Below are 27,786 nucleotides of genomic sequence, written 5' to 3' on the forward strand. Positions count from 1 at the left end.
ATTAGTATACAAAAGTATACTAATATTTGTAAAAGTACTGTGTACACACACACACACACACACACACACACACACACACACACACACACACACACACACACACACACACACATGTGTGTATAATATTTTTTTATGCTTTAAAGGTTCTTTTTTTTTTTTTTACCACTGATGTAGTGAATGTGACCCCAGCAGTCTTAGCTGTTTCAGGGATCCTCCGCATGGTGGTGCTAAGCGGGCCGGCACACGTCAGTATATGAGTTTGAGTTGAGTCCATCCTCCGGCTGAACTTTCTCCTCCACATTCAGTAATCTGACACCGACACTAACCCCAAAAAGCAGAGGATGGATTCCCACCTTCATTCGCAAAAATAGCTCAGCAAGAGCAGGCAAGACAAAAAGAGTTCAAACGGATAGATATCTTAGCCTACTGCCTGCGTTCGCTTAGTGTTTTGTAAAGTGGGTTTAGTTTTTTATATTTACTAAAAAGTTCTTATCTAAAGAGGCGGATGGGTGACTACCATTCTCGGCGCTTCCATGTGAGGAGACGATGAAGAATTACAGCAGCAGTTCCCGTCTAAAGAATCACACCGCGAATCACAGCAGCAGAGATCCGAACAACAGGAGGGGGTTCTGGGTATCGTCTATCGGGCTTCGATTCTCCTTACGCGATTATGCTTTCTGTATGGCCACACTGTTTCTCTTCTGTCTCGGTTCAATGTTTTATCAGCTGAACGGAGGACCCCCTAAAGTTCTGCTGGAGTTCAGACAGTATCTTGGTAAGAATCACCGTCCTCTCTGTTTCTCACATGTTTGCAATCGCGACGGTATCAAAGTGTCCAACATTTCCGTTGAGGTTTCCGCGCAGTTTGTTGTTTGGACGTGTTAGGGCAAGTTCTTATCTTTTTTTACGTCCTCACCTTTACGTAAAGGAGAAAGTCTCCCATGGAATGTCTGGTGTCAGTGAGTTTTCTGGGTGTATTTCACAGAATTAACCGCCGGACTCTCCCATAGATACCTAAACGGAAGATGGTTATATATTTTCCTTATTCAGTCATTTTGCAGTTGTTATGTCTGAGGTTTCCGTTAAACGCAAGCATCTGTCATGGTAAAGTACGGCTCATGCTGGCTGTGTATCAAAACAAAATAACCCGGCAACCGGGTCACATGCTGCGACCAAGTAACTCATCGCAAATCCACTTGAACATGTTATTTCTATAATTTATGTTTTCTTGTTATGTGTTTAACAGCTCTTGTTTAATATTCTGTGTCTCACTGTAATGTTTTCTGTGCACTTGTTTCTCCTAAAAAACCTGAGAACCTCCCTTGTGTACCTGAGAACACTTGGCAATAAAGCTCATTCTGATTCTGTAAAGTTTGTTGAAGGGTATTCAGAGCTTAGATAAAAGGTACAGCAAGTAAATTATAGTCTGACCTATAAGACCAGAAATATAAAATATTTCTAAATATAAATAGACTAAATATAAAATATTTCTGCATTTTGTTTTACTTGCGCAAGAGGTCTATATATGAGAGAGAGAGAGAGAGAGAGAGAGAGAGAGATGCAGAACACAAGGACCATCGTGTGTTGTCATAGAAAGCAGCCTGGCCTGAAAAGTTTAAACTACTTTTAAAAGCTTGAGGTTTGAAGATTAAACCGACCTTGAAGTAAAACAAACCACCAGAGAGATTCAAATTTTTTGACAGTTGGCCGTTCCCAGATAGCACAGGTACATCTCCAAGATGTCTGTTTCTGGAAAACATCACATTTTTAATTAACATCTGTTAAACATCTTAAAAAGATCAGATTTACAAACATTCGAAAACATAAATGTCTCAAAGACTTCTGCTAAATGTCTTATTGGCATCCGAGAGGAAATGTCTTGTAGATGTATTGCAGATGAGCAAACAATGTAAAAAATATGTCTTCTAGATGTAAACACACACATCAAATAGATGTCTGGGTGATGTGCGTGGGCTATCATGGTTTGAACATTCTGTCAACGCTAGTCTATGGGATTTTTTGGAATATTGATTGCCTGCTTTGGGAAAACTTTAAGTCTGATCAGCTAGAAAAGACACAGCACACTATTCCAGAACAGTCTGAAGGCCTGTTTTTGCAGTGTTGGGTGTAATCTAATTACAAAGTAATTTGTTACTGTAATCTAATTATGTATTAGTCAAAAATTAGTAGTGTTGGTTTCGTGTCGACCTTAGTCAAGTCCGATTCTTTAAACAATTAAGTCTGAGTCTGAATGAATCTGAATTACAATTGTAACTGAAAACTCAACATCAATAGTTTAAGCTTATTTTAACCTTCACAACTAAGAAAAGCAATTTGTCAATATAAATATAACAAAAACTTGACAAAAAACAAATATAGACTAAAGAAAGTGAAAGCTGTGTTAGCCATTACAACAGTGTTATTATTGTTTCGAATATAATTTAGTTTTTATTTCTACTTCATTTTCAATTTGTCCTTTCAGTTTATCTTAGATTTATCTAAAATTGTCCCAATCTAAAGAAATAATAATCTATACTGAGATTTCTTTCTAAGTCCCTATCTGCCAACTGGTTTGGGAAAATACATACAAATGAGTCATCACAGTAGTAATTAGCATCTAGATTTGATAGCAAATGTTACATCCAAAAACACTGGAAAAGCCCACTGCTAATATTCGGGCCATTTAACATGGACATGATTGTCTAGTTAATTTGCGGAGAACATCACAACGTGGGGCAATTCTGCACACTGCGCATGCACCTAAAATCCTGATGCGTTAATGTGGGTCTCACAGCAGCTGCTGCCGAAAATTGTGATATTTGATCGACCCCAAAGTGCGTTGGCCCACCAGGAAAAAGCCTGGTATGCCAGATTACAAATCCAGCCCTGCATTTTTATAAACAAAACATTTCGCTGCCCAAAATATCTAAATATTTTTTGTGCATTGTTGAATGTCAGTGGTGTGAATGGTAAATAAGAGCATATTTTAAGCAGCTCGCAAATGCTTTGAAAATAGTAAATCAATATAATAACAATAATATGTACGTGCTGATTTTTCTGTTTAGAGTTGCTGTCTGCTTTAGTGTTTTCTGAGTACTTAAAAAGTTAGCCTACACAGTTCATTCATTAAGTAATTATTGACCAGTTCAAGCTGACACCTCTGCGTGGACAACAAGAGTTTACAGCATATTTGTCAACACTCATGTTTTTCCCGAGAGTCTCCCGTATTTCACACCCATCTCCCGCCCCCTCCCGTTTTTTTATTTCTCCCAGGAAACTCCCGTAATTTGTATGGCCCAAACCTCATTATATGAATAATCACATCAATATATTATTCCAAGGTTGTCCAGTTGCCAGATCTTGTATGAAATGCATCCTACTCACATAATCGACACATCACAAAAATTTCAATCATTTGTGACCTCAACCTGGCAATCTACAACCTAGTTGTGCTGTTGATATCTGCGCAGGTAATAGACGCAGGAAGTTAAATCAAGCATCACTGGTAGATGGGAGGAGGCAGAAAAAATCAAATATACATGTAAATATAACAACAGCTGGACGGAAACATTTTATTTCATATTTCTCGAACCTATATCGACAATGGCCATGCCTTTTGCAAAGTGTGTCGCACTGATTTTAATATCGGACACTGTGGAAAATATTACGTTACTCTGCACATTAAATCACAACAGCACAGTTTGTATGTATTTAGCCTGCCTCTACCAATAAAGCAAAGTAATCTGATAAAATATTTAGATGAATAATTTGTTGTGGATTACTCTTTTAAAATAATTTACCCTACACCGGGGCCGAGTTTGGTGGATGTCGCTTCACAAGATTTTAGAGCTTTTTCCAAGTGGCTCTTAACTTCAGAGGATTCTGTTCTGGTGTACTTTCATCTGTCATCTTCTCAAGTCTCACTCTTTACCCATCAGCACTTCCATCATCACACCCAGGAGCATTTATGGTTGCCAGTCAGCCATAATCTCACCCAAAACACTGATGTTCACTGAGGGAGCCTTGTCCACAAATCTGGCAGGGAACCAAAGTCTTGCAGTCTTATGGCCACGTATATGGCCACATACAATATACTGTACAGTATATGTACATGTAGGGATATCTGATATTTCTCATACTTCAATGTGCAATGCTTCAATATGCAATGTTTCCAAACTCAAGTTTGGAAACCTGAGGATCCATGTTTTCCCAGCTAGCATTGTATAATTAACGTTCCAAAGAGCACCTTGTGTGCTTTAACTGAGACAATAAAATATAACCTTATATACAAAGGAGTTAACATGGTGAAAGTCAGAGATTAACCTACACAGGGTGGCCCAAAAAAATAGGGCAACTATGTTGGATTGCTCATACTGTATATTAAAAATGCATAGACGTTTACACGATTTTTTGGCATACTTCTACGACTTTTTGTAAATAACAAAATTATGTCGCTGTGACATCATTGTGAGAAACAACTTGCTACAAATAAATAAATCAATGATCCCCCAAAACATGATGAAAGAGAAGAAACTAAATTTGCTGCCATTGAAATTTTTATTTTTTATTTATGTATTATTCTTTACAATAAGTCGTAGAAGGATGTCAAATATCATGCAAACGCCTTTATGCATTTTCAAGATATGAGAAATCAAACATAGTTTGTAAATTTTACTGGAGACCTGCAGGAAATAGTGCAGAATCTAAACTAAACAATCTCTATCTAGAATCTAACACTAAAAAGTGCAAGAACATGAAGATACTTCAGAAAATGAATTTAATGCTACAATGTCACATGCCCTCAGTATTTGCAGGGACCAAAAAATTGACCAACTTATTGTTCATCTCCTCATCTTCTTACAAAAACCTTTTTAGGGTTCAATGTTTCTTTTTCATTTTGCATCATATACGTTTCTTTGTTGTAACCTTTTTAAAATCCAGATTTTTCACGCTAAAATTAGATTCTGAATCCCAGATTTCCAATGCTGAGTCAGACTTTTGAACCTCATTGTGTATTAGGGGTTGCATTGACTAGTCGACTATAACTAATGTAGTTTACATTTACATTTATGCATTTGGCAGACACTTGTATCCAAAGCCACTTACAGTGCTCTTATTACTGGGACAATCCCCCCGGAGCAACCTGGAGTTAAGTGTCTTGCTCAAGGACACAATGGTGGTGGCTGTGGGATCGAACCAGTGACCTTCTGATTACAAGTTATGTGCTTATAGCCCACTACGCCACCACCACTCCACTACATGTAGTTAATCAACTCTCTCAGCCTGAAGTTCTATAGTAGCTTTCCATGTGATTTACAAAACGCTTCTGTAAGAAATACAGCGGGTGGCGGATTTCCAAAACATAGGGAAGAATCATTCATATTAATGAGGAAATCTCTACCTGATGTGTTTAGGTTTAGGGGTTGGGGTATAGTTTCTGTATCGAATCAGGTAGCGCTTTCCTGATGAGTATTACTGAATCATCCAATCAGTTATTGCTTTATCGTGTTGGGATAATGATGTCATTAGTTGAATTCGACTCGACTAATCAATATATTTTTGCAACCCCTACTGTATAGACATGGCAAGCTTGTTGCAAAGTAGTTATTTTGTATATGGACGAATCTCTGAAATGTGGGAAACCATTGGATGAACTGGATCCAATGGGATGATTGAATAAGTTGTGGACAGCCATGGATATAAACCCAAGCAAAGGAGTTATACACAGAATAATATGGCTTTTACCTACTGTTAAGGTCTCTCTCTCTCTCTCTCTCTCTCTCTCTCTCTCTCTCTCTTGAAGCAGGATGAAGAGCTTCTGTCCTATTTATTTTAAGAGCAGGTGTTACTTTTGACTGGGCTGTGATTCAATGTGTACACTAAGTGAACATGCGTGTGTTAAATCACTTGCTTTTGGACGCTGCTCAAGTACACCACTGTTATTTAGCTTGACTACTACTAGGAGGTGGTTCAGAATGCTAGTCGGTGTCTCGCCCTCACGCCATCCCGGATGTGTATGACTTTTGTTCTTCAGCAGCACACAAATTGTGATTTTTAGAAGAATATCTAAGCTCTGTAGGTCCATACAATGCAAGTGAATGTGTGCCAATATTTTGAAGCTCCCAAAATCACAAAAGTCAGCATAAAAGTAATCCATATGATTCCAGTGGTTAAATCAATGTCTTCAGAAGCAATATGATAGGTCTGGGTGAGAAAAAGTTCCATATTTAAGTACATTTTTACTATAAATTCTCTTCCCTGCTCAGTCAATTTCCAATTTAACTTTCACTTTCGTCTTCTTGTGTTTTTGGTGATTTGCATTCTTCAGGCTTATGCCAGCTACTGGACAGGGAAAAGAATTTCTAGCAAAAAAGTTACTTAAATATTGATCTGTTTCTCACCCACACCTATCATATTACTTCTGAAGACATGGAGTAAACCACTGGAGGCATATGGATTACTTTTATTCTGCCGTTATGTGCTTTTTGGAGTGTAAAAATATTGGCACCCATGCACTTGCGTTGTGATGACCTACAGAGCTGAAATATTCTTCTAAAAATCTTAATTTGTGTTCTGAAGTAAGAAAGTCATAGACAGATGGCATAAGGGTGATTAAATGATAAGAGAATTTAAATTTTTGTGTGAATTATTTCTTTAAATAGCATATGGGGGGCCACATTGTACTCCTTTCTGCCATCCAGCACCCCTCTCCTGGATTTGTGTACCCAAATGTTGATAGATAACAGGCTGCGTGTGTGACATGACACAAGATTAAACAACTCGGGCAATGCGACATCGGAAAGTACCTCCTACTCTGTATCGAGGAAATGTATCCGATTTCTGATCCCTCTGTCCTCAACTATGGAGAACAGCTGGTCATCCAGGGCCATGAATTCCATAATTTTCCTCGCAATTGCTTTGGTCTTTTCGCTACTCATTCCAAGGGATGATAGGAGAGGCTGCTGACTTGTGGATGGCTCTAAGGTCTGGCTAGCTTTAGCCGCTTTCACTTTTTAGCTTCTTTTTTAAAATGGGCATTTTCAGCTGGGTGATGGTGTTATAAATGTCTGATTAGGTTTGTTGATCCGAAAGTTATTGTGGTGGTTCCCCCACAGTTTACTTTGGCCTAACAATTATTACACATTTCAAACTTTATGTATTCTTCACTCACAGTGAAGATCTTCCACGCCAATGACGTTTACGTGTGGCTGTGACGTTATTGCCTGCGTCGCTGGCAACAAAACGGACCGGCTTGGAATCGGAAAGACGTGAGGCTGACTGGCCGGTCACCGGTCCGGCCAAGCATGCAGAAAATCGGCTAATTCCGGTCCCTGGCCGGTCGATCGGTGCATCTCTAATTTATATCTTTATATGACATAGCCTATTAAACAGTGCTCTATTCGGTTACATGTACACTTCAAGTCTGACATTTTGATGCAAATTAGCTTTTTGTCCCACTGTTTAAGTTCACTCTAGACCAAATCGACTGCGTTTACATTAAATCCTCATCAAAACAGGCATTGGCGGAATTATAAAGTGTATTTGATCATATAGATCATTTTCGCATTAGTGCTCAAACATTAGCCATCTGTCAATCGAACAACACGCAGCTACAGAAATAAAGTCAATCTTTTATATTTCATCTAGATCAACCAACCAGTGATGCTCTTGCTATTACGATCATTGTAATGAACACTCCTGTTCTAGATGTAAAACATAGGCTAAATATAGAAAATTACTCAAATATTTGATCAAGGACATCTCCTTTTTTCCTGTAAACATCTAGATAATTGTATTGCCCAGCCCTATTGATACCAGTAAGAGAATCTAGTAAGCAGAAATATGAAATTTACCTCGATATGTTTCTTCAAATTAGAGGAGAGTATTAATGCTGATACCTGGCTTGAGCAAGTTAAACTCACATGACATGATCATGCAATTGGCTTTTTTCACTGCGAAAAGCCCATCCATGTGCGGCCGAGATGTTCAGCTGTAAACTGTGCTTGAGGCTTTCTCTACATCCAAAAGAGTTGGACCCAGATCTGCAGCTGCTGTTCAAGTTTTTTAGGTGTGATTTGATTTGATGGGAGTCACGAGACTCTCCCTAGCCAATCAAAAATTAAATCAGGACAGGGAAGTAGTGAAGACAAATGGTGGGAAAATAGCACTGTAAAAGTATAGTTACAGCAATTAAAGTAAAATTAAAAGTATACAATTTTTAAACTACCGTAATTTCCGGACTATAAGCCGCAACTTTTTTCCCACGCTTTGAACCTCGCGACTTATACAATGACGCGGCTAATATATGGATTTTTCCCGCTTTCAAATTTTATATAAAAAAAATAAAAAAAACATTCTGTGACGTGCTCAGTATTTTGGCGGCGTGAAGCTTTCATTAGAAATTGCCGAACGGGTTAAGGTCAAAACAGCTTTTTTTGTTTACTGTTTAGATTAAATCGAGCGCGCTCAAACTTCCCATCATTCTGATTACGGTAGTCATTTTGTCACCCTCACCATGGCAAAGACATGGAGAAACGCATACGATGCTGCTTTCAAGTTGAAGGCGTTTGATCTGGCTGTTGGAAAATAAGCTGCTGCACGGAAGCTTGGTCTTAATGAGTCGATGATAAGACGTTGGAAACTTCATCGTGATGAATTGACTCAGTGCAAAAAGACAATTAAATCTGAGGCTATTCAACTCCGACACCGAAGGAGATGACTTCAGTGGTATCAGTGCACAGGACGAGGAAGATAGTGACCAATGACTTTCTTGGTAGGCTACTGTTTACTGCAAATGTTTTATTACAAGCCGTGTGTGGCAGCGGGGGCGTGGTCAAGCGCCCGTCCGGGAGAGAAAAGCTGTAAGGGCGCTTACACCTGCGCTAAATTATGTCTAACACCGGTGTCTAATTTCAAGTGCCCTGCTTCACGTGTCCTTCTTGGGAAAACTGTCACACGGGCACCAGTGTGACAGTTTTCAGCAGGGCACTTGACGTTCCAGGTAAGGCTTTTAATGGCCACAGCAATGTTTACAATCAATTTTATAAAGTTTCTCAATTCTTCTATGCGCCAACACTAGACTGACGTGTGTCACTTTCTCAGCTCTGTGGCTGCTGCCTTTTTATGCCGCTCTCCCCAATCTTACTGAAATTAGACACCGGTGTTAGACATAATTTAGCTCAGGTGTAAGCGCCCTTACCGCTTTTCTCTCCCGGACGGGCGCTTGACCACGCCCCTGCTGCCACACCGTGTTTCGTTAAAGCCTGAGTAAAGTTCATTTGTTTCAATGTACCGGTAGGCACCTGTGGCTTATATACAGGTGCGGCTTATTTATGTTCAAAATAATATTTTATTTAAAAATCAGTGGGTGCGGCTTATATTCAGGTGCGCTCAATAGTCCGGAAATTACGGTACTTAAAAAAGTTCAATTCTTGGGAAAAAGTAGTTAATTACAGTAACGTGAGTATTTGTAATTCATTACTTTACACCCCTAGTTATGGTACTGTGACTTTCAAACCCTTTTAGAATATTAAAAATGGAATGTTGACTCTTTTTACCTCTAAAATTGGAAGAAAAATTAAGAGAAGCTCTAAAGTGAGCCATCCAAATCTGTCAGAGCCGTGGCCTTATGATTAGCCCACATGCTGATGTGGGTGATGCAGGTTTCGAATCTGGCCCGCAAAATATCACAAGATTATTTTTATCCTGTACACTTTCATTTTAACCTTGAGTCTTTTTCTCTCTGAATCGCTCTCTTTCCACACTGCTTCCAATGTCGACTTACAGTAATGCAACTGAGTCATTGTGTGATTCCTTGGCAAATGGCCTGTGAACAGAGAGTATAACAGGGTGGGTTGGAGAGGCCAGTGAGTTCAACAGTAGATGGTTAGCGTGGCCTTGTACCAATGAAAGGAGAAAATACAAAATAACAAAAAGCTATAGCAGCAGCATGTTAGAGTTAAGGGCAACTGCAAATAACAGTCACATTGGAACAATTAGACATGTGTGATGAAGAGAGGAGAGAGTTCTTCTGCCGTATGCATTGACGTAAACTTTCTGTACACCCACAGACACACATTCCTCACATCACACTTAAAAACAAACAGAATCTCCCTAGAAACACCTTTGCTTCCTTCACAGTAGGGATGGTTCATGATGGTCGACTAGTTGATTTGTCGTTCTACAACTGAAGTAGTCTATCTATATTCTGTCTATCTAGTTTTATATTTTTAGTAGACCTGTCAAAATGAATGCGGTAACACATGCGATTAAAACATTTTTACGCATTAATTTTTCTTAATTGCAATTAATGCATTTACCGTTAATACAGCATAAACAGCATAAACACTGGTTGGAAGGGAGGAACCTTTGCGATGTGTTGGCCCGAGTCATTACACTGACGCACACACCATTACATTTAGCAGTGATTCATGTCAATGATAAAGTGATGGGGAAAAGAGCTTTTTTTTTTTTTGTCGTACAAAACAAGCCTAGATGGTACATGTGAAAGCAATCAAGTATTTTGCAGCCTAAGTAAGGCGCATTTTATTTACCACAGAAGCACACCAAGTGCTTCATTTATGTGGAGTTCAAAGCACCCTGACGCGATCATGAACGCGGCTTCATGATTGCTGTAACAAAGCGGATAGCCACAGTCTGCCGGATGATTAATATTGTGGATGATGAGTGTTTAAGAGATTTAATGCCCATTGCAATGAATATGCAACTTATGTTATGTTATTTCAATTTGTCAACCTCCCACTTAGACTTAGCAAACATTTTTATGTTACTTGAATTGGTGCTATTTTAATGCATTTCTCTCTCTCTCTCTCTCTCTCTCTCTCTCTCTCTCTCTCTCTCTCTCTCTCTCTCTCTCTATATATATATATATATATATATATACACACACACTGTGGAAGGCTTTGTTTGGAAAATGTTAATAAGGCATTATATTGTTACATATTATTTTGTTTTATTTCCTAAGATGAAATAAATGGTATGGAATGATTTTCCGGACATTATTCAAAAGGAATTGCAAATTGTATTTGCAATTGCATTTTCAATTTGTGGACGCATAAAATGTGACATAATCCAAACGCAATTGCAAATCGCGCATTACCGTTTGCATTTTCGTTTAAGCGAACGCACAGTGACTGCCAAATTTCAAATGGAAAAGCAAAGTCCGTTTGCAACTGTGTTTCCCATATCTTACGAGTTTTGGCCCTGTCATATTTAAATAGCAATTTCAATTACCATGTCTGCTTTTTCACTTTCTCAGCATCGCGTATGTAGTCAGCCAAAACTCAAATGGAATACTAATTCCCTTAGTATTTCCATTGACGCCTTACACGGAAACCTGTCAATCAGGGTCAAGGGTGGGATTATGCTATGGGGCGTGTTTGTCTTGGGAAGTGACGTCACTCACAGTCGACGGTCAAGATCAAATAAACCGGCGTCTGTTCAGGGCATCACCTCTTTATTTATTTTGTATTTATTTTAATGTTTATTTGACAGGGACAAATGCATAGAACATTGCTTTATAAAGAATAGGCCTACAAAGTAGATGCCACGCATACATGTTTCTAGCCATGACTAATTTGCAACCCCTGTCCCTGGTTAGGCTTATAAATTTAAAACAAAAATTACAGAGTATTGATTTTAAGATTTATAATTAATAAAATACATACAACAAATACATCCCATATATGAAATAAGATATGGGCTTAAGTAGATGTGGAAGTCACTATAAATCAAAGTCTAGACACATTTAACAATACAAGAACACAAAAGTGTGCATATGTCTGTGCGTGCTCACATATGCAACATTACGTTTGTATGCATTGTGTTATATCACGGAGCGTATTGCATTCACTTGAGAGAAAAAATCTACTCTGTTTTTCTGAATTAACGACTTAATTATCTCAGAATTACGAGATAATTTTTCATGGAAAAAAAAGTTTTTGCTCTGTTTTTCTGAATTAACGACTTAATTATATCAGAATTACTGAGATAATTTTTCATTAAAAAAATATTGAGATCCCTCAAAATCCTGCCAGGAGCTCTATTTTAGCTGGATTGCAAGTAAACATGTCCCGCCTTTCAAGTTTAATCCGGTTATATTTTACTTTGGGTCTGAGACAATTTATAGAGATATATTTTAAACTTGGCCTTCAATACAAAGACATTACTGTCTATGACATTTGTAATACTGTCATGGCTGAGACACGCTTTGATCTTCCAAAGGACACTAATCAAGCAATAGACTTGTACTTTCATTTAACACGAGAACTACCGGAATTCTAGAACTACTAGAATGGCCATAGCAGTCATTCTGACCGTTCATACTAGACTGGACCAAATGTCATGTCATATTTACATTCGAAACTTCTATTGAGGTTTTAGAATGAAGCTTCTAATATCTGTCGTCATATTTTATGGCGTCACCACCCTAAAAATGTATTGAATAAAATACAATAATATGGATCAAATGGAGCGCTAAGCGAGCATGAATAGTCCTACATTATACGATCTTTTTTTGTAATATATAATAGTGCTAGACTATATAAATACATAGGCCTATATATATTATATATTAGCTGCTAGACTGCCCCGGAAGGTGCGTGCCTCGCTTTGTGTCCAGGTGCAAAAAGTTTTTTCCACCACAGTGAAAATGTTTTCGAAAGTCTAAACGCCAACAAACATGGATTGAGGCAGAATATTTCGTTAGATAAAAACATGTTGTGAATTTTGGAAATTATTACATCTATCCTTTTTCAAAACATGTTGACTTTTGGACTTTACAACGCTCTGGAGTTATTGGAAATTGGAAACAATCCTATGCAGCCACCACTGGAATCAAAATCCATGAATAAATGAATCTGTTATATTAATAAAATGAATGTGAAAATGTATTAGTTCATCGACAACCACAGAACTTGCTATTGTATCTAATTACAGATACAAATTTGATTATTTATATTAAATTATTCTCTTTGTAAAATAAAAACAAATCAATACAATAGCTTATAAAAACATCACCAAAGTGTATTTCAATGCATAGTAAAAACATTAGACATGTATGAAACACATATAGGCCAAACAAATAAAGAATATGAACATTCGCTAAACTGTGGGAAAACTAACTGATTTAGAAAGCAATATTTGTTTTACTGTGAGCAAAAATATCATGCTGTAAAACTATAATGAAAATAGTATGCTGTAAAATCATTATGAACGAATTCTCCTAAAAGTGGGCTCACTTGAACAAAAAAGGGGGCCCCCTTTTAGGAGAATAATTTAATATAAATAATCAAATTTGTATCTGTATAATTAGCTACAATAGCAAGTTCTGTGGTTGTTGATGAACTAATACATTTTCACATTCATTAGAATTAAAATTTCGTGTCCTGGTGTTTATTATTAATATAACAGATTCATTTATTCATGGATTTTGATTCCAGTGGTGGCTGGATTGTTTCCAATTCGTGTTGTCCAAACATTTCCAATAACTCCAGAGCATTGTAAAGTCCAAAAGTCAACATGTTTTGAAAAAGGATAGATGTAATAATTTCCAAAATTCGCAACATGTTTTTATCTAACAAAATATTCCGCCTCAATCCATGTTTGTTGGCGTTTAGACTTTCGAAAACATTTTCACTGTGGTGGAAAAAACTTGCTGGACACAAAGCGAGGCACGCACCTTCCGGGGCAGTCTAGCAGCTAATATATAATATATATAGGCCTATGTATTTGTATAGTCTAGCACTATTATATATTACATAATATATATAAGCCTATGTATTTGTATAGTCTAGCACTATTATATATTACAAAAAAGATCGTATAATGTAGGACTATCTGCGTTCGTTTGGCGCTCCATTTGATCCATATTATTGTATTTTATTCAATACATTTTTAGGGTGATGACGCCATAAAATATGACGACAGATATTAGAAGCTTCATTCTAAAACCTCAATAGAAGTTTCGAATGTAAATATGACATGACATTTGGTCCAGTCTAGTATGAACGGTCAGAATGACCGCTATGGCCATTCTAGTAGTTCTAGAATTCCGGTAGTTCTCGTGTTAAATGCAAGTACAAGTCTATTGCTTGATTAGTGTCCTTTGGAAGATCAAAGCGTGTCTCAGCCATGACAGTATTACAAATGTCATAGACAGTAATGTCTTTGTATTGAAGGCCAAGTTTAAAATATATCTCTATATATTGTCTCAGACCCAAAGTAAAATAAAACCGGATTAAACTTGAAAGGCGGGACATGTTTACTTCCATGCAATCCAGCTAAAATAGAGCTCCTGGCAGGATTTTGAGGGATCTCAATATTTTTTAATGAAAAATTATCTCGTAATTCTGAGATAATTAAGTCGTTAATTCAGAAAAACAGAGCAAAAACGTTTTTTTCATGAAAAATTATCTCGTAATTCTGAGATAATTAAGTCGTTAATTCAGAAAAACAGAGCAAAAACTTTTTTCCATGAAAAATTATCTCGTAATTCTGAGATAATTAAGTCGTTAATTCAGAAAAACAGAGTAGATTTTTTTCTCTCAAGTGAATGCAATACGCTTCCGTATATAACACAATGCATACAAACATAATGTTGCATATGTGAGCACGCACAGACATATGCACACTTTTGTGTTCTTGTATTGTTAAATGTGTCTAGACTTTGATTTATAGTGACTTCCACATCTACTTAAGCCCATATCTTATTTCATATATGGGATGTATTTGTTGTATGTATTTTATTAATTATAAATCTTAAAATCAATACTCTGTAATTTTTGTTTTAAATTTATAAGCCTAACCAGGGACAGGGGTTGCAAATTAGTCATGGCTAGAAACATGTATGCGTGGCATCTACTTTGTAGGCCTATTCTTTATAAAGCAATGTTCTATGCATTTGTCCCTGTCAAATAAACATTAAAATAAATACAAAATAAATAAAGAGGTGATGCCCTGAACAGACGCCGGTTTATTTGATCTTGACCGTCGACTGTGAGTGACGTCACTTCCCAAGACAAACACGCCCCATAGCATAATCCCACCCTTGACCCTGATTGACAGGTTTCCATGTAAGGCGTCAATGGAAATACTAAGGGAATTAGTATTCCATTTGAGTTTTGGCTGGCTACATACGCGACGCTGAGAAAGTGAAAAAGCAGATGGTAATTGAAATTGCTATTTAAATATGACAGGGCCAAAACTGGTAAGATATGAGAAACACAGTTGCAAACGGACTTTGCTTTTCCATTTGAAATCTGGCAGTCACTGTGCGTTCGCTTAAACGAAAATGCAAACGGTAATGCACGATTTGCAATTGCGTTTGGATTATGTCACATTTTATGCGTCCACAAATTGAAAATGCAATTGCAAATACAATTTGCAATTCCTTTTGAATAATGTCCGGAAAATCATTCCATAAAATGCATTTTGACAGGAAAATAATTTAATTTACCGTCAAATTTCAGGACTTTTAAAATCTGTGATTAATCACGATTAACTACAAAAAAGTGAGTAATCGCAATTTTTTTATCGATTTACAGCATACATTTTTTTGTGGTGGTGCTTGAAAGCGTGCTGTGCTTTATCTGTGAGACACTTTGCACGGTAAAGCCCTTTTGGAAAAGTGTCTTAATATTGATCCCCTTCAAAGCACTGCACCACAGACACACTCAGATTTACTTCTTTGGCTGCTGTCTTGTCTGGCACTGTTTTTTCAGTGTCCTGCCATGAATGTTTTGTTTTTAGAACAGTGTGTTAGGGCTGTCAACTGAACCGAGACACTCAAGTGCATTCCATTTTAAACTTAAAGGTGCTATAAGTGATTTTAGCCATTCTGGAACTTCCACAAGACTTTTTAGGGATTTTTGGAGCCGTTGAATTAGACATGCTCCCTCTTTCCAAAACACATCCCTTCAAAGTTAGGGTTGAGACGTTGCCTGAAAACACAACAGCAGCAAAATAGCGCTCCCATCTAACAACTGTTATGAATCTAAATATGACATTAACCATGAATGAACTGCATGGTGCCACTTACTACCCCAGAGTCAAGCTTCATAATAATGGCAATACCACAGTGTTTTTTATTCATTACAGTTGTATGAACCGTAGTAATATTCCCAGTTGCGTTATTTGGCTGAACTCAGTCGTGAAGCAGCTCAGACTATGAGCTCAGGCAGGGGCTGTTCAAACAGATAATGTACAACTGAATGGAATTAGGGATGCACCGAAATTTCGGCCGCCGAAAATTTTCTGATGGCACTTTCGGTTTTCAGCCGAAAGAGAAAAAAGGCCGAAAATATAAGCCGAAAATATATACCTCCTCGCCCCGCCCCTCAGTGCTCTGATTTCAATCTGGATCGGTCTAGCCCTTATCACGGCGCTACCAAACAAAGGCCGATCATGTTAGCGGTGTGGAAATTCTTCAAAGTTTCTGATAAGGACATCAAATTTGCGATCTGCTGTGTTTGTTCAGCAGAACTTTCAAGATATATATATATATATATATATATATATATATATATATATATATACAGAGTACAGCAAGAGATTCTACAGGAAAGCGCCCCGATCCACAGCAGTGCCACAACTAGCGCAGCTACAACACAACTTGAGGCGTATCTAGCGGAACTACGCCAGAAGCGACAATCCCCTTGACTACGGTCGCATAAACAAAGACTGCTTTTCTTTGCTTGCGCGGATTGTGCACAGGCAGAGCCATATAAAGAGAGAGTTGCGACAACGGAAGTTCTAAATGCTTGATCGTCACGTGATTCACGTAGACTTCAGATAGTTCCAGGAAGTGCTTTTGCGGTCATTCCAAACTGTTAGAGTAGAGTGACAGAACTGCGATTTCTGGTAATTAGTAGTCAATAAATGCATTTATTTTATATATTTATGTAACACACCGACATATGTATGTAGCATGAGTATGTTGTTACAGCGATGTTGTTTTTTAAAGATCAAATCAGCTAATATTTGAGGATTAGTGTTCAGCTCACCGTTATTTGCCTCAGCTTATTTCAGGCTAGGGTTTCTGTTGCCTTTTATGTTACCTCATGTTCATTGTTTTCACTAATCTCATGGTAACTAATGTCATATTTATGACTTTTCAGATAGTACAGAGACAGGCTGGTGACAGGTGATTTCCAGCTCGCACCGCACAATGGGTCAATGAACTATTAACTATTAGCAGCAGTTACGGAAATGTAAAATTTAGTGAAATGAAGCTTATAGTTTACAATTCTTACAATTCTATATATAGTAATATAATTATTTATGTATTATAAATATTATATATCTAATAAATAATTCTTACAATACTTATTCATATACACAATATGTTCAGCTTTAAAACAACTTAAGCATACTCGTATATAAACTGCCGTTCAATAGTAATGAGGCTGAAAATTCAGCTTGGCATCACAGGAGTAAATTACATTTTAAAATAAATTAAAATAGAAAACAGTTATTTTAAATTGTAATAATATATTACGATATTACTTTTTTTGTATTTTTATTCAAATAAATGCAATAGCTATTTACAGCAATTCATGAATACATTTCTAATAAATTAAATAGCATGCCAAGCATTTTGTATGTGTCCTTTCTTTCATGTTGTCGTTGCATAGTCTTCACCATGGTTTGCTGTGCTGCATGGGGATGCTCCAATCGCTCAGAGAAAGGTGTGCGAATGTATGGCTTCCCCACTGACATGGAGAGGAGAAAAAAATGGTTGGCTCAAGTCAGCAGGCGTAATCTAAATATAAATAAAAATTACAACAACAAAAAAATGTGTGAGGTATTTGCTAAGATTTTACAATTAATAGGGTGTTCGATTACTAACTTTATCCAGCTCCAATCCTTGCCTAATCTGTTAGTTATCTGATAACATCCCTTATCTCCTAATTTAATGAGTAATACTCAACTATAAGGTTTTAATTTACAAGTTATTTTTATTTAGATGTACTGATAATATACAGAATAAGATAATATTATTCTTTAAACGTCTCACCTTTTAAAAGTGCGTCGCAAACGGTTTGTTCTGCTGCATCTGTACGGCGCGGCATGTGTTTGCTGCTACTTCCGGGAACTATTGAGAGGCTCCACGAGCCGCCATTGCTGTAAAAAAAACGTTCCATTGGAGTCAATGGAGTTGTCGCAACTCTCTCTTTATATGGCTCTGTGCACAGGTATTTATCTGCCCAAGCACCAGCACAGAGAGTGAGAGACTGTTCAGTGCAGCATCTTATGTTCTTGATGAGCTTTCTGACAGGAGAGACTGTCAGAAAGTTTAGCAACTTTTGTTCTTGAAGAGAAACCGGTCACTTGTTGTTAAATAGAAAGCGGTCCAATTTGATGTGTATAGCAATTACATTACACTTGTTCTGCACTTGAGGATACATCTGTCGTTTACAGTTGAGGTTGGATTTAGTTCAATTACTGCTGTTTTGCACTGTTGTTTTGCACAATAATGTTCACTTAAAGTGTACATACGTTTACATAAACAGAATAGAGCACTAATCTATATATATAATTATATATTATAGTTATATATATATATATATATATATAGATCAGTGGAATAGAGGCCCTCTGCCATTCTGTGTTCTGCCTTTTGTTTCAATTAAAATTACTGTTGCATATTTAAACTTTTTCAAAGATGCTAGCTAAGTTCATTACTTGACTGTTGTTTTGCATATAATAGTTTTCTAAAACTTTACATTATTTGGATAATTGTTAATAAAATCTGTAAAATTAGATTTTTACGAACTGAATGAAGAATAATATTTAATAATGTTTTAATATATTTTTTGTCCAATATTGGTGTTACTTTCAATAAAAGTGTGATTTATTTTATTGGTTTGTAGTTTTTCAATTCAGATTCATTAAATTAATGAAATTAATGAAAAAGTATAATATTAATACAATTATAGACAAATAAAAATCTTTTTTTTTTCTTAAATAGGTAAAAAATCGGTTTTCGGCCAAGTGCATCCTGGATTTTCGGTTTCGGCCCAGAATTTTAATTTCGGTGCATCCCTAAATGGAATAGAACATGAGGGTCTCAAGATGCACATTTCCAAATTGAACTAATTTCCTGCTTAAGCATTTTAAAACCCACGGCTTAATCTGGGAAACGCTTATAGAGAGCAAGGCACAACTGCCAAAGACCTCCACCTAAGGGGCTGTTCACACAGAATGTTTTTGCATCCATCTACAGTTTTCCAATAGTTTTTCTATGCAAACATGCACTAGACAAGTGTCTGACTGTTTCGCTGCTTTTTGTAGTTTATTCAGGGTCTTGTGCAGAAGCGTTGTTTTTTAGATGACGGGTCAAGTTAAAAAGAACTTCAACCTTTTAAAACGTGTCTTGAGACACCCACGTTCTGTTGCGCTACATTTAGCCCTTTTTTGCACAAGAATGCGATCAGTCTGAAGTGCTCGTCAGTGCTTGGCACCGTTTTAGCATCGAATGTGTTTTTATCTTAAGGCTGACTAACATTACAATTTAGAGTTTTAATTTGACAGTCTAACAGTGTCTCAAGTTAAAAATGTCAAACTTTCCAAAACACTTCTTCAGGACTCCTTCATTCTGTTCAATTTGATTGCACACTGTCCAGCTGTTTTTGAACTCAAAAATGCATTGTATGTTAACAACCCTATGAAACGTGTCTGATTGGAGTCAGGTGAAGCCAAAGCCAGGGCTTCCTTAAGACCAATTAGCCGACTAAGCGTTCAGGCAACCCACCAACTAGTTGATTTTAAAAATCTGTTGTTTTGCACATTCCTACTTCACAGTCTTTGAGGTTCATAATTACAAAGAAAAGGAAGTGTGAACTATGTTATATAAAAGCACACACACATACCAACACATGCACAGTCTTCATTTAGCTGCACAGCAAGGGATTTCAGCCTTTGGTCTCTGCAGAGCTCCACACATGTACGTGTGATTTTTGGCAGGTTCCATCGTCCCTCTCTTATGCTGGCTGCTTGGCTACATCCACATTCCCTTAAGAAAAGCTAAAGAAACAAAGGGATTGATTCTAATTTTATTTCATTTATTTGTCTCAGTCACAGCAGACTGACAGATTTACGTGGTGACTCTCTAAATCTAACGGGCCATCTCCTCCATTGGAGCGCAGGTGGGAGCTTTGCGGCAGAAACTGACAGGAAATGAGTATGCTGAGCTGTCAGTTATATTTTGCTGGACAATTAATGTAAACAGTGTTAGTTGACGGTGGGTGTACAGTTGCCAGATTGTTGACTTGTTTATGAGTTTTAAAATCCCACATTACTGAATCCAAAGAGAAAAACTGGAAAACCAGAAAGTTGCTTGACTGGACAGCAGACAATGCAGATCTAACTTTTCAGTGAAATATGTTCATAGACTGAGGAAGGAGTCTCTCTTGACTTTGACAAATACTCTTTGTATGATCAGAGTTCTTCAAGTTTTCTCTTTTATTTTCGCTTACACACAGAGGTATTTCTTTTTCTTTTTGTATAATGATATACATAAATTAGATAATTTGATCATGTTGGTATTACTCAGTCAAGTCAAGTGTCCAGGCAATGTCTTTCAGTTTAAATGTATTTATTTGTGTGGCACACAGTATCATTGTGTTCACTTGTATTGAGGGAAACGCACTGAATTTTAGATGAGTTTGATTGGCATAAAGACAGAGGGATATATATATATAAGTTAAAGAATTGTCAAACAAGTGTTGATCTTTAAAACAGCCTTTATTTCAATGTATTAAATTTAGTACTTTGTCTACTTTTGTTTACACTTGCAGTTTGGAAAATGTATTTGTCTCTTTCCCAAACCAAAAATTAGTTTGGTTACAGCACCTAATTATTAATGAAACCCTAAATTCTTTACATGATTAATCCACCAAAGCCAACAAAGAGTATAATCAGAGCCAATTTCTAATAATTTATTTTTATTTGGAGATTCTTAACTCTTCACAGGAAAGAAACTGCCACATAGTCTTATTCTTGGAACATAAATTCTAGCCAACTGTGATCTAAGTGGATCTAAGTTTTCTTTAGAAAAATGTGTGTGTGTATGACAGTGTAATGAATGCAGGAGTGAAGGCAGACGAGGAGGTGTGGATCCAAAAGCAGGTTCTTTATTATAAATCAAAGTGAGGGCAAACAAACAGGAACAAAGAAATATCCACGAGGAGAAAACAACATGAACATGAAAAACATCCACAGGCAGGAGAAACAACCATAACATTCACGTACAACAACATTCAACGACAGACAAGTACTAAACCAAAAACCAGGATATAAATACAAAAACATGTGACAAAGGGGCCAATGAACAAACAGAACACAAACTAGGTGACAAGGTGATTAACAGAAACCAAAGACAAATTAACAAGGGCAGGTGAAAACAATGAACAGTGAACACGAGGGAAAACAAGACTATGGAGGTACAAGGGTGACAAAAGTGAAAACTAAGGAATAACAAAAGTGACAAAATTACAAACAAAGGGCAACAGTGAGACAAGACAGGGTAACCGTTACATAGCCCCCCTCAAGGATCGGATACCAGACGATCAACAAAACAAAAAAAAACAGGAAGAACAACTGACAAATGACAGGGGGCACAAAGGGCAGACAGGCAGTCCAGGGGGCAACGAGAGGCAGACCGGCAGTCCGGGGGGCGACGAGGGGCAGGCAGGCAGTCCAGGGAGCAACGAGGGGTGGACAGGCAGGCCAAGGGGGGCACAAGGGACACGGAGACAGACAAAGGAGGGCGAGAGGGCAGATTAGCAGTCTCCGGGGGTGTGTGCTGGGAACCAGGTCGGGTGACCTGGGAAGCTTCCACCGGGTAGGGGCGGGTTTAGGTGGACTGGGAGATGGCCACAGAGCAGGGGCCAGTTCGGGGGGCCTGGGAGGTGGCCACAGGACTGAGGCCGGTTTGGATGGCCTGGGAGCTGGCCACAAGGCAAGGGCCGGTTCAGGGGACCTGGGAGGTGGCCATCGGACAGGGACAGGTCCAGGAGGCCTGGGAGGCAACATCAGGACAGGGGCAGGTCCCGGAGGCGGAGCTGAGAGGAGCTCTGGAGACGAAGCTGTGGGAGGTTCTGGAGGCCCAGGAGGCGGAGCCAAGGGAGGCGGACCCATGGAAAGCTCTGGAGGAGCAGGAGGCAGAGCTGGGGGAGGCTCTGGGAGCTCAGGAGGCGGAGCTGAGGGAGGCTCTGGGGGCTCAGGAGGCGGAGCTGAGGGAGGCTCAGGAGGCAGGGCTGAGGGAGGCTCTGGAGGCGGAGCTGAGGGAGGCTCTGGAGGCTCAGAGGAAGGCTCAGGAGACGGAGCAGAGGAAGGCCTAGGAGGTGGAGCCGAGGATGGCTCAGGAGGTGGAGCCGAGGGCGGTGGCGCCGTAGGCAGTTCTAGAGGCGGAGGCCTGGAAGGCTCCGGGGACGGAGCTGAGGAAGGCTCAGGAGACGGAGCCGAGGAAGGCTCTGGAGGCGGAGCCGCAGGTGGCTCTGGAGGCGGAGCCGCAGGTGGCTCTGGAGGCTGAGCCGCAGGAGGCTCGGGGAGAAGAGCCCTAGGAGGCTCGGGAGGCGGAGCAGTAGGAGGCTCGGGAGGCGGAGCTGTAGGAGGCTTGGGAAGCTCTGAGGGCGGAGCCGTCGAAGGCTCGGGTGGCTCAAGAGGCGGAGCCCTGGAAGGCCCGAGAGGCGGAGCCCTGGAAGGCTCGAGAGGCTTGAGGGGCGGTGCCCTGGAAGGCTCGAGAGGCTTGAGGGGCGGAGCCCTGGTAGGCTCGAGAGGCTTGGGCGAGCCCTGGTAGGCTTGAGGGGCGGAGCCCTGGAAGGCTCGAGAGGCTTGAGGGGCGGAGCCCTGGAAGGCTGAAGAGGCTTGAGGGGCGGAGCCCTGGTAGGCTCGAGAGGCTTGGGGGGCGGAGCCCTGGGAGGCTCGAGGGGCTTGAGGGGCGGAGCCCTGGTAGGCTTGAGGGGCGGAGCCCTGGAAGGCTCGAGAGGCTTGAGGGGCGGAGCCCTGGAAGGCTGAAGAGGCTTGAGGGGCGGAGCCCTGGAAAGCTCGGAGGGCGGAGCTCTGGAAGGCTCGAGAGGCTTGGGAGGCGGAGCCCCAGGAGGCTCGGGAGGAGGAGCTCTGGAAAGCTCAGGAGGCTTGAGAGACGGAGCCCTGGAAGACTCGAGAGACTTGAGAGGCAGAGCCCTGGGAGGCTCGAGAGGCTTGAGGGGCGGAGCCCAGGTAGGCTCGAGAGGCTTGAGAGGCAAAGCCCTGGAAGGCTCGAGAGGCTTGAGAGGTGGAGCTCTGGGAAGCTCGGAGGGCGGAGCTCTGGAAAGCTCGGGAGGCTTGAGAGACGGAGCCCTGGAAGACTCGAGAGACTTGAGAGGTGGAGCCCTGGGAGGCTTGAGGGGCGGAGCCCTGGTAGGCTCGAGAGGCTTGAGAGGCGGAGCCCTGGAAGGCTTGAGAGGCTTGAGAGGTGGAGCTCTGGGAAGCTCGGAGGGCGGAGCTCTGGAAAGCTCGGGAGGCGGAGCTCTGGAAAGCTCAGGAAGCTCGGAAGGTGGGGCTCTGGAAAGCCCAGGAGGCGGAGCTCTGGAAAGCCCAGAAGGCGGAGCTCTGGAAAGCTCGGGAAACTCGGAAGGCGGAGCTCTGGAAATCTCGGGAAACTCGGAAGGCGGAGCTCTGGAAAGCTCGGGAAACTCGGAAGGCGGAGCTCTGGAAAGCTCGGGAAACTCGGAAGGCGGAGCTCTGGAAAGCTCGGGAGGAGGAGCCCTAGAAGACTCGAGAGACTTGAGAGACTTGGGAGGCGGAGCCCTGGAAGACTCGGGAGGAGGACGGTCGAGGCTACAGGCGCTGGCTCAGGGACGGTCGAGGCTACAGGCGCTGGCTCAGGGACGGTCAAGGCTACAGGCGCTGGCTCAGGGACATCTGAGGCTACAGGCGCTGGCTCAGGGACATCTGAGGCTACAGGCGCTGGCTCAGGGACATCTGAGGCTACAGGCGCTGGCTCAGGGACATCTGAGGCTACAGGCGCTGGCTCAGGGACATCTGAGGCTAACGGCACTGGCTCATTGACGTTTGAGGCTAACGGCACTGGCTCATTGACGTTTGAGGCTATCGGCACTGGCTCACTGACGTCCGAGGCTACAGGCACTGGCTCGGGGACGGTCGAGGGCTCAGGCTCGCTCACAGTGACATGCGAGGGCTCTAGCTCGCTCACCGTGGCTGACGAGGACTCAGGCTCGCTCACAGTGACATGCGTGGGCTCTAGCTCGCTCACCGTGGCTGACGAGGACTCAGGCTCGCTCACAGTGACATGCGTGGGCTTTAGCTCGCTCACCGTGACATGCGTGGGCTCTGGCTCGCAGACCGGGGCTGGCGCGGGCCGGGAGGCGGAAGCCCGTCTTCTCTCCCTCCTCCGGCAGACGAGTGGGCCGCTGGCTCATGGAAGGCGACTGGCGACGCTGGAACGCTGTTCCTGGTCGGCGTGACTTCAGGCTCGCCGGCCAGGGCAGGCGTAGGCTCTGGCTTGCAGACCGGGGTAGGCGTGACAGGAGGAGCCACGGACGGCTGAAGGGTCTCCACAGTGGGTGGAGATGTAGGGTCCTTCTCGGCGAAGCCCACGGTGTACGGCGAGCCGCAGACCAGTAAGGTCGCCTCTAGGAAGTCGTGGAGAGTCCAGTCACGCGTAGCCGGCGGCAAACGCTCCCTGAGCGAAACGTGTAAAGTGTCCCTGAAGAAAACCACCAGGGCTGAGTCCGGGAAGTCCGTGAACTTCGCCAGCGCGAGGAAGTCGCTGATGTGGTCTTCAACAGGGCGGTCCTCTTGTTTGAGGCTGAGCAACCGGTAGTTGGCCCGAATAACCGCTGGATCCATTGTGTGGTCTGTCGTTCTGTAACGAATGCAGGAGTGAAGGCAGACGAGGAGGTGCGGATCCAAAAGCAGGTTCTTTATTATAAATCAAAGTGAGGGCAAACAAACAGGAACAAAGAAATATCCACGAGGGGAAAACAACATGAACATGAACATGAAAAACATCCACAGGCAGGAGAAACAACCATAACATTCACGTACAACAACATTCAATGACAGACAAGGACTAAACCAAAAAAGGTGAAAACAATGAACAGTGAACACGAGGGAAAACAAGACTATGGAGGTACAAGGGTGACAAAAGTGAAAACTAAGGAATAACAAAAGTGACAAAATTACAAACAAAGGGCAACAGTGAGACAAGACAGGGTAACCGTTACAGACAGTGAGTAACCCTGAGAGTTACATTGAGTTAACATTAGATACTGAAACATTTTGTGAGATGTTTTGCAGAATGTTGTTAATATTATGCCTCCGTCACCATTGTTAATTGTTATATAAATGGTCATTTTTCTTAAATGATTAGTTCACCCAAACAAGAGAACAGAACTTACAAACATGTCTGAAGAGTTAGTAGTGTAAGAATAAATGCATTTCAATGTCCAGACTTATTTGTTTGAAGCGGAGTCCTCCATCAAACAGAGAGATGGGGCTGAAGGGACAGCCACAATGTGTCCTATGCTCAGATGCCAAACGACACACAATAAAAGTTATCTTTTCTATGTTAGATTATTTTGTCCTAAGCAGCTGCGACGAGCAGTGGGACATTTTGTCGATCACTTGGTTTCTATATTTGGTGTTGTACTCGGTAACCCCGTCCACTATGAACTGGCACCGGTCCAAAATGCATGGTGTGAGCTTTCGGGTCCTTGAATAACATATAACATGTAAGTAAGAGCATCCGGTGGAGTTTCTGGTGCTCCCCTCGGGTAAGATGGTGCCCCCCTATGGAGTTGATGCCCTATGCAGACTGTGTAATATGCGTATAGGAAACTGCGGTTCTGTTATCTACCTTTCAGCCTCCACCATCACACGTTTTGATTGTGGACTCCAGTTCAAAGAAATAAGGCTGGGCATTAAAATGCATCTATTCCTCCACTACAAACTCTTCAGACATGTTTGTAAGAACTTCACACACTCTTCCAGAAAGGAGCTGATCTGGTTGATGTCCGCAGTTTGGATCAGTGACGCTCTTAATGACACACAAATGGCATGGTGTTCATGGCATTTATATATTTCCTTAACATTTTTGTATTAAGATTTGATTGGAATTTGAAGTGCACAGTAATTGCAGTCTAGTCACCATTCACTTTCCTATGGTCTCAGTGATGCGGAAAACACGTATGGAATTTCAGAATCCAGTCATAAAAATGGAATTAACTATAAAATGCAGAATTTGACATATTTAGGATGAAAAAGGTTTGAATGCACAATTTATCAAATTAAAATCGCAATATGTCCAATTATTATAACATAAAGTCTGAGATTGAATTAATCAAATGTATAGTCTGCATGTGCAGGCTTCAAAGGGAATGTGTGAAACTGGCTGCTTGTATACCGAAAACACCGCATCATGAACATCACACACGCTGTGTGTGTAGTAGTTGTGTGCTCATTCACTTTGAAGTGCACAGAACATACAGAATATATATAAATTGAATCCAATCGCAGCCTTTTGCGATTTAATAATAAGAATGTGCCATGTAGCAACCTGCTTTTTGGAAGGTAACTTAAAAAATGCACAGAAATTGAAAGGGGTTCACAATGGAAAATATGACCAAAATAAATCACTATTACATAGTTATGTAATATTCATTGTAATACTATATTATACAGCAGTTTATTTAACAAATATAAACCCAAAGTTGTATTTTGGATTGTGCTGTGGGGATCTGTATAAATGCAATTTATTTGATAAAAATATTGCTAATTTATTTTGCAAACAAATTATTCTATTTCCATTTGATTTTGATGTTTTATGAATACATTTGCTTTGACACCTTTTTAATTATAAAATGTAATTAAACTGTCAAATATGGAATTACATTTTTTTTTTTTTACGAGAAACATGGAATTTGTGAAAATTTGGAAAAAACATAAAACGGTTTTCAGAGGGCCCTAAATTTTATTGCATCTTTTTGTACAATGAAAGTGGATGATGATTGAGATTGTGCTGACTCCTGAACATTCTGACTAACATCTCTCTTTGTGTTCCATGGGAGATAGAAAGTCCTACAGGTTTAGAAAAGCATGAGTGTGAGTAATGATGACAGAATTTTCATTTTTGGGTCAACGATACCTTTAAACTTATGCACACCAGACAGCCACATTTTTTGTCTGTGGTTTTCAGTGAGGTTCTTATGGGTGAGGGTGATATGCTAGGTGTGGTATTTCACATTTGCACGAGGTCCTTCTTTGAGACGAACATCTCGCAAATCTGTAAAAAAAAACAAAAACATTTCAATACTGATTCTCTTACTCAAACCATATGTTGAGGTAGAAACATTAGAGTTGATATTAATATGGCATCAAATTATATGGTGAACAATCATCATAGTTCTAAAACACTTTCATTTCAAACAAAGACACTTGAACTGAAATACTGTTTTCTTTGCAAAGGTTGATGAGGGTACAGCTGGCATCACCACAGGATGGTGGGTGGCACAGTCAGTGGTACTTTGGGTGGGGCATAGTTGGCAGTGGCAATAACTTTGACATTGAAGAACATTCTTGAAAACGTGCTTGTTTGGAGCAAAAATTAATTCCCCAATTTGTTGTCATTTCTTGCCCCCATTATATTGTGTTTTGTTGCTGTTTCTTTTCTTGTTTTCTCTTGGGTGATTTAGATCACAATTTCCAAATTTTCAAATTTTGGGATTTTATTTGATCTGCCCAGTGATGCAAGCAGGGCCGTAG

At 40.4% G+C, this 27,786-nt stretch overlaps 1 protein-coding gene across 1 annotated transcript in view; it reads left to right on the forward strand.

The window, feature by feature from the left end:
* Positions 1 to 219: 219 nt before the first annotated feature.
* LOC127622136 (uronyl 2-sulfotransferase-like) overlaps positions 220 to 27,786 on the forward strand; it is a 99,390-nt gene continuing 71,823 nt past the window's right edge. Inside the window, exon 1 of the mRNA XM_052096087.1 lies at positions 220 to 775. Coding sequence (XP_051952047.1) covers positions 547 to 775 — 229 coding nt within the window. The 5' untranslated portion in view covers positions 220 to 546. The remainder of the gene's footprint in view (positions 776 to 27,786) is intronic.

Source organism: Xyrauchen texanus, chromosome 28 (genome assembly GCF_025860055.1).
Source record: "Xyrauchen texanus isolate HMW12.3.18 chromosome 28, RBS_HiC_50CHRs, whole genome shotgun sequence".
NCBI classification, from domain to species: Eukaryota; Metazoa; Chordata; class Actinopteri; order Cypriniformes; family Catostomidae; genus Xyrauchen; species Xyrauchen texanus.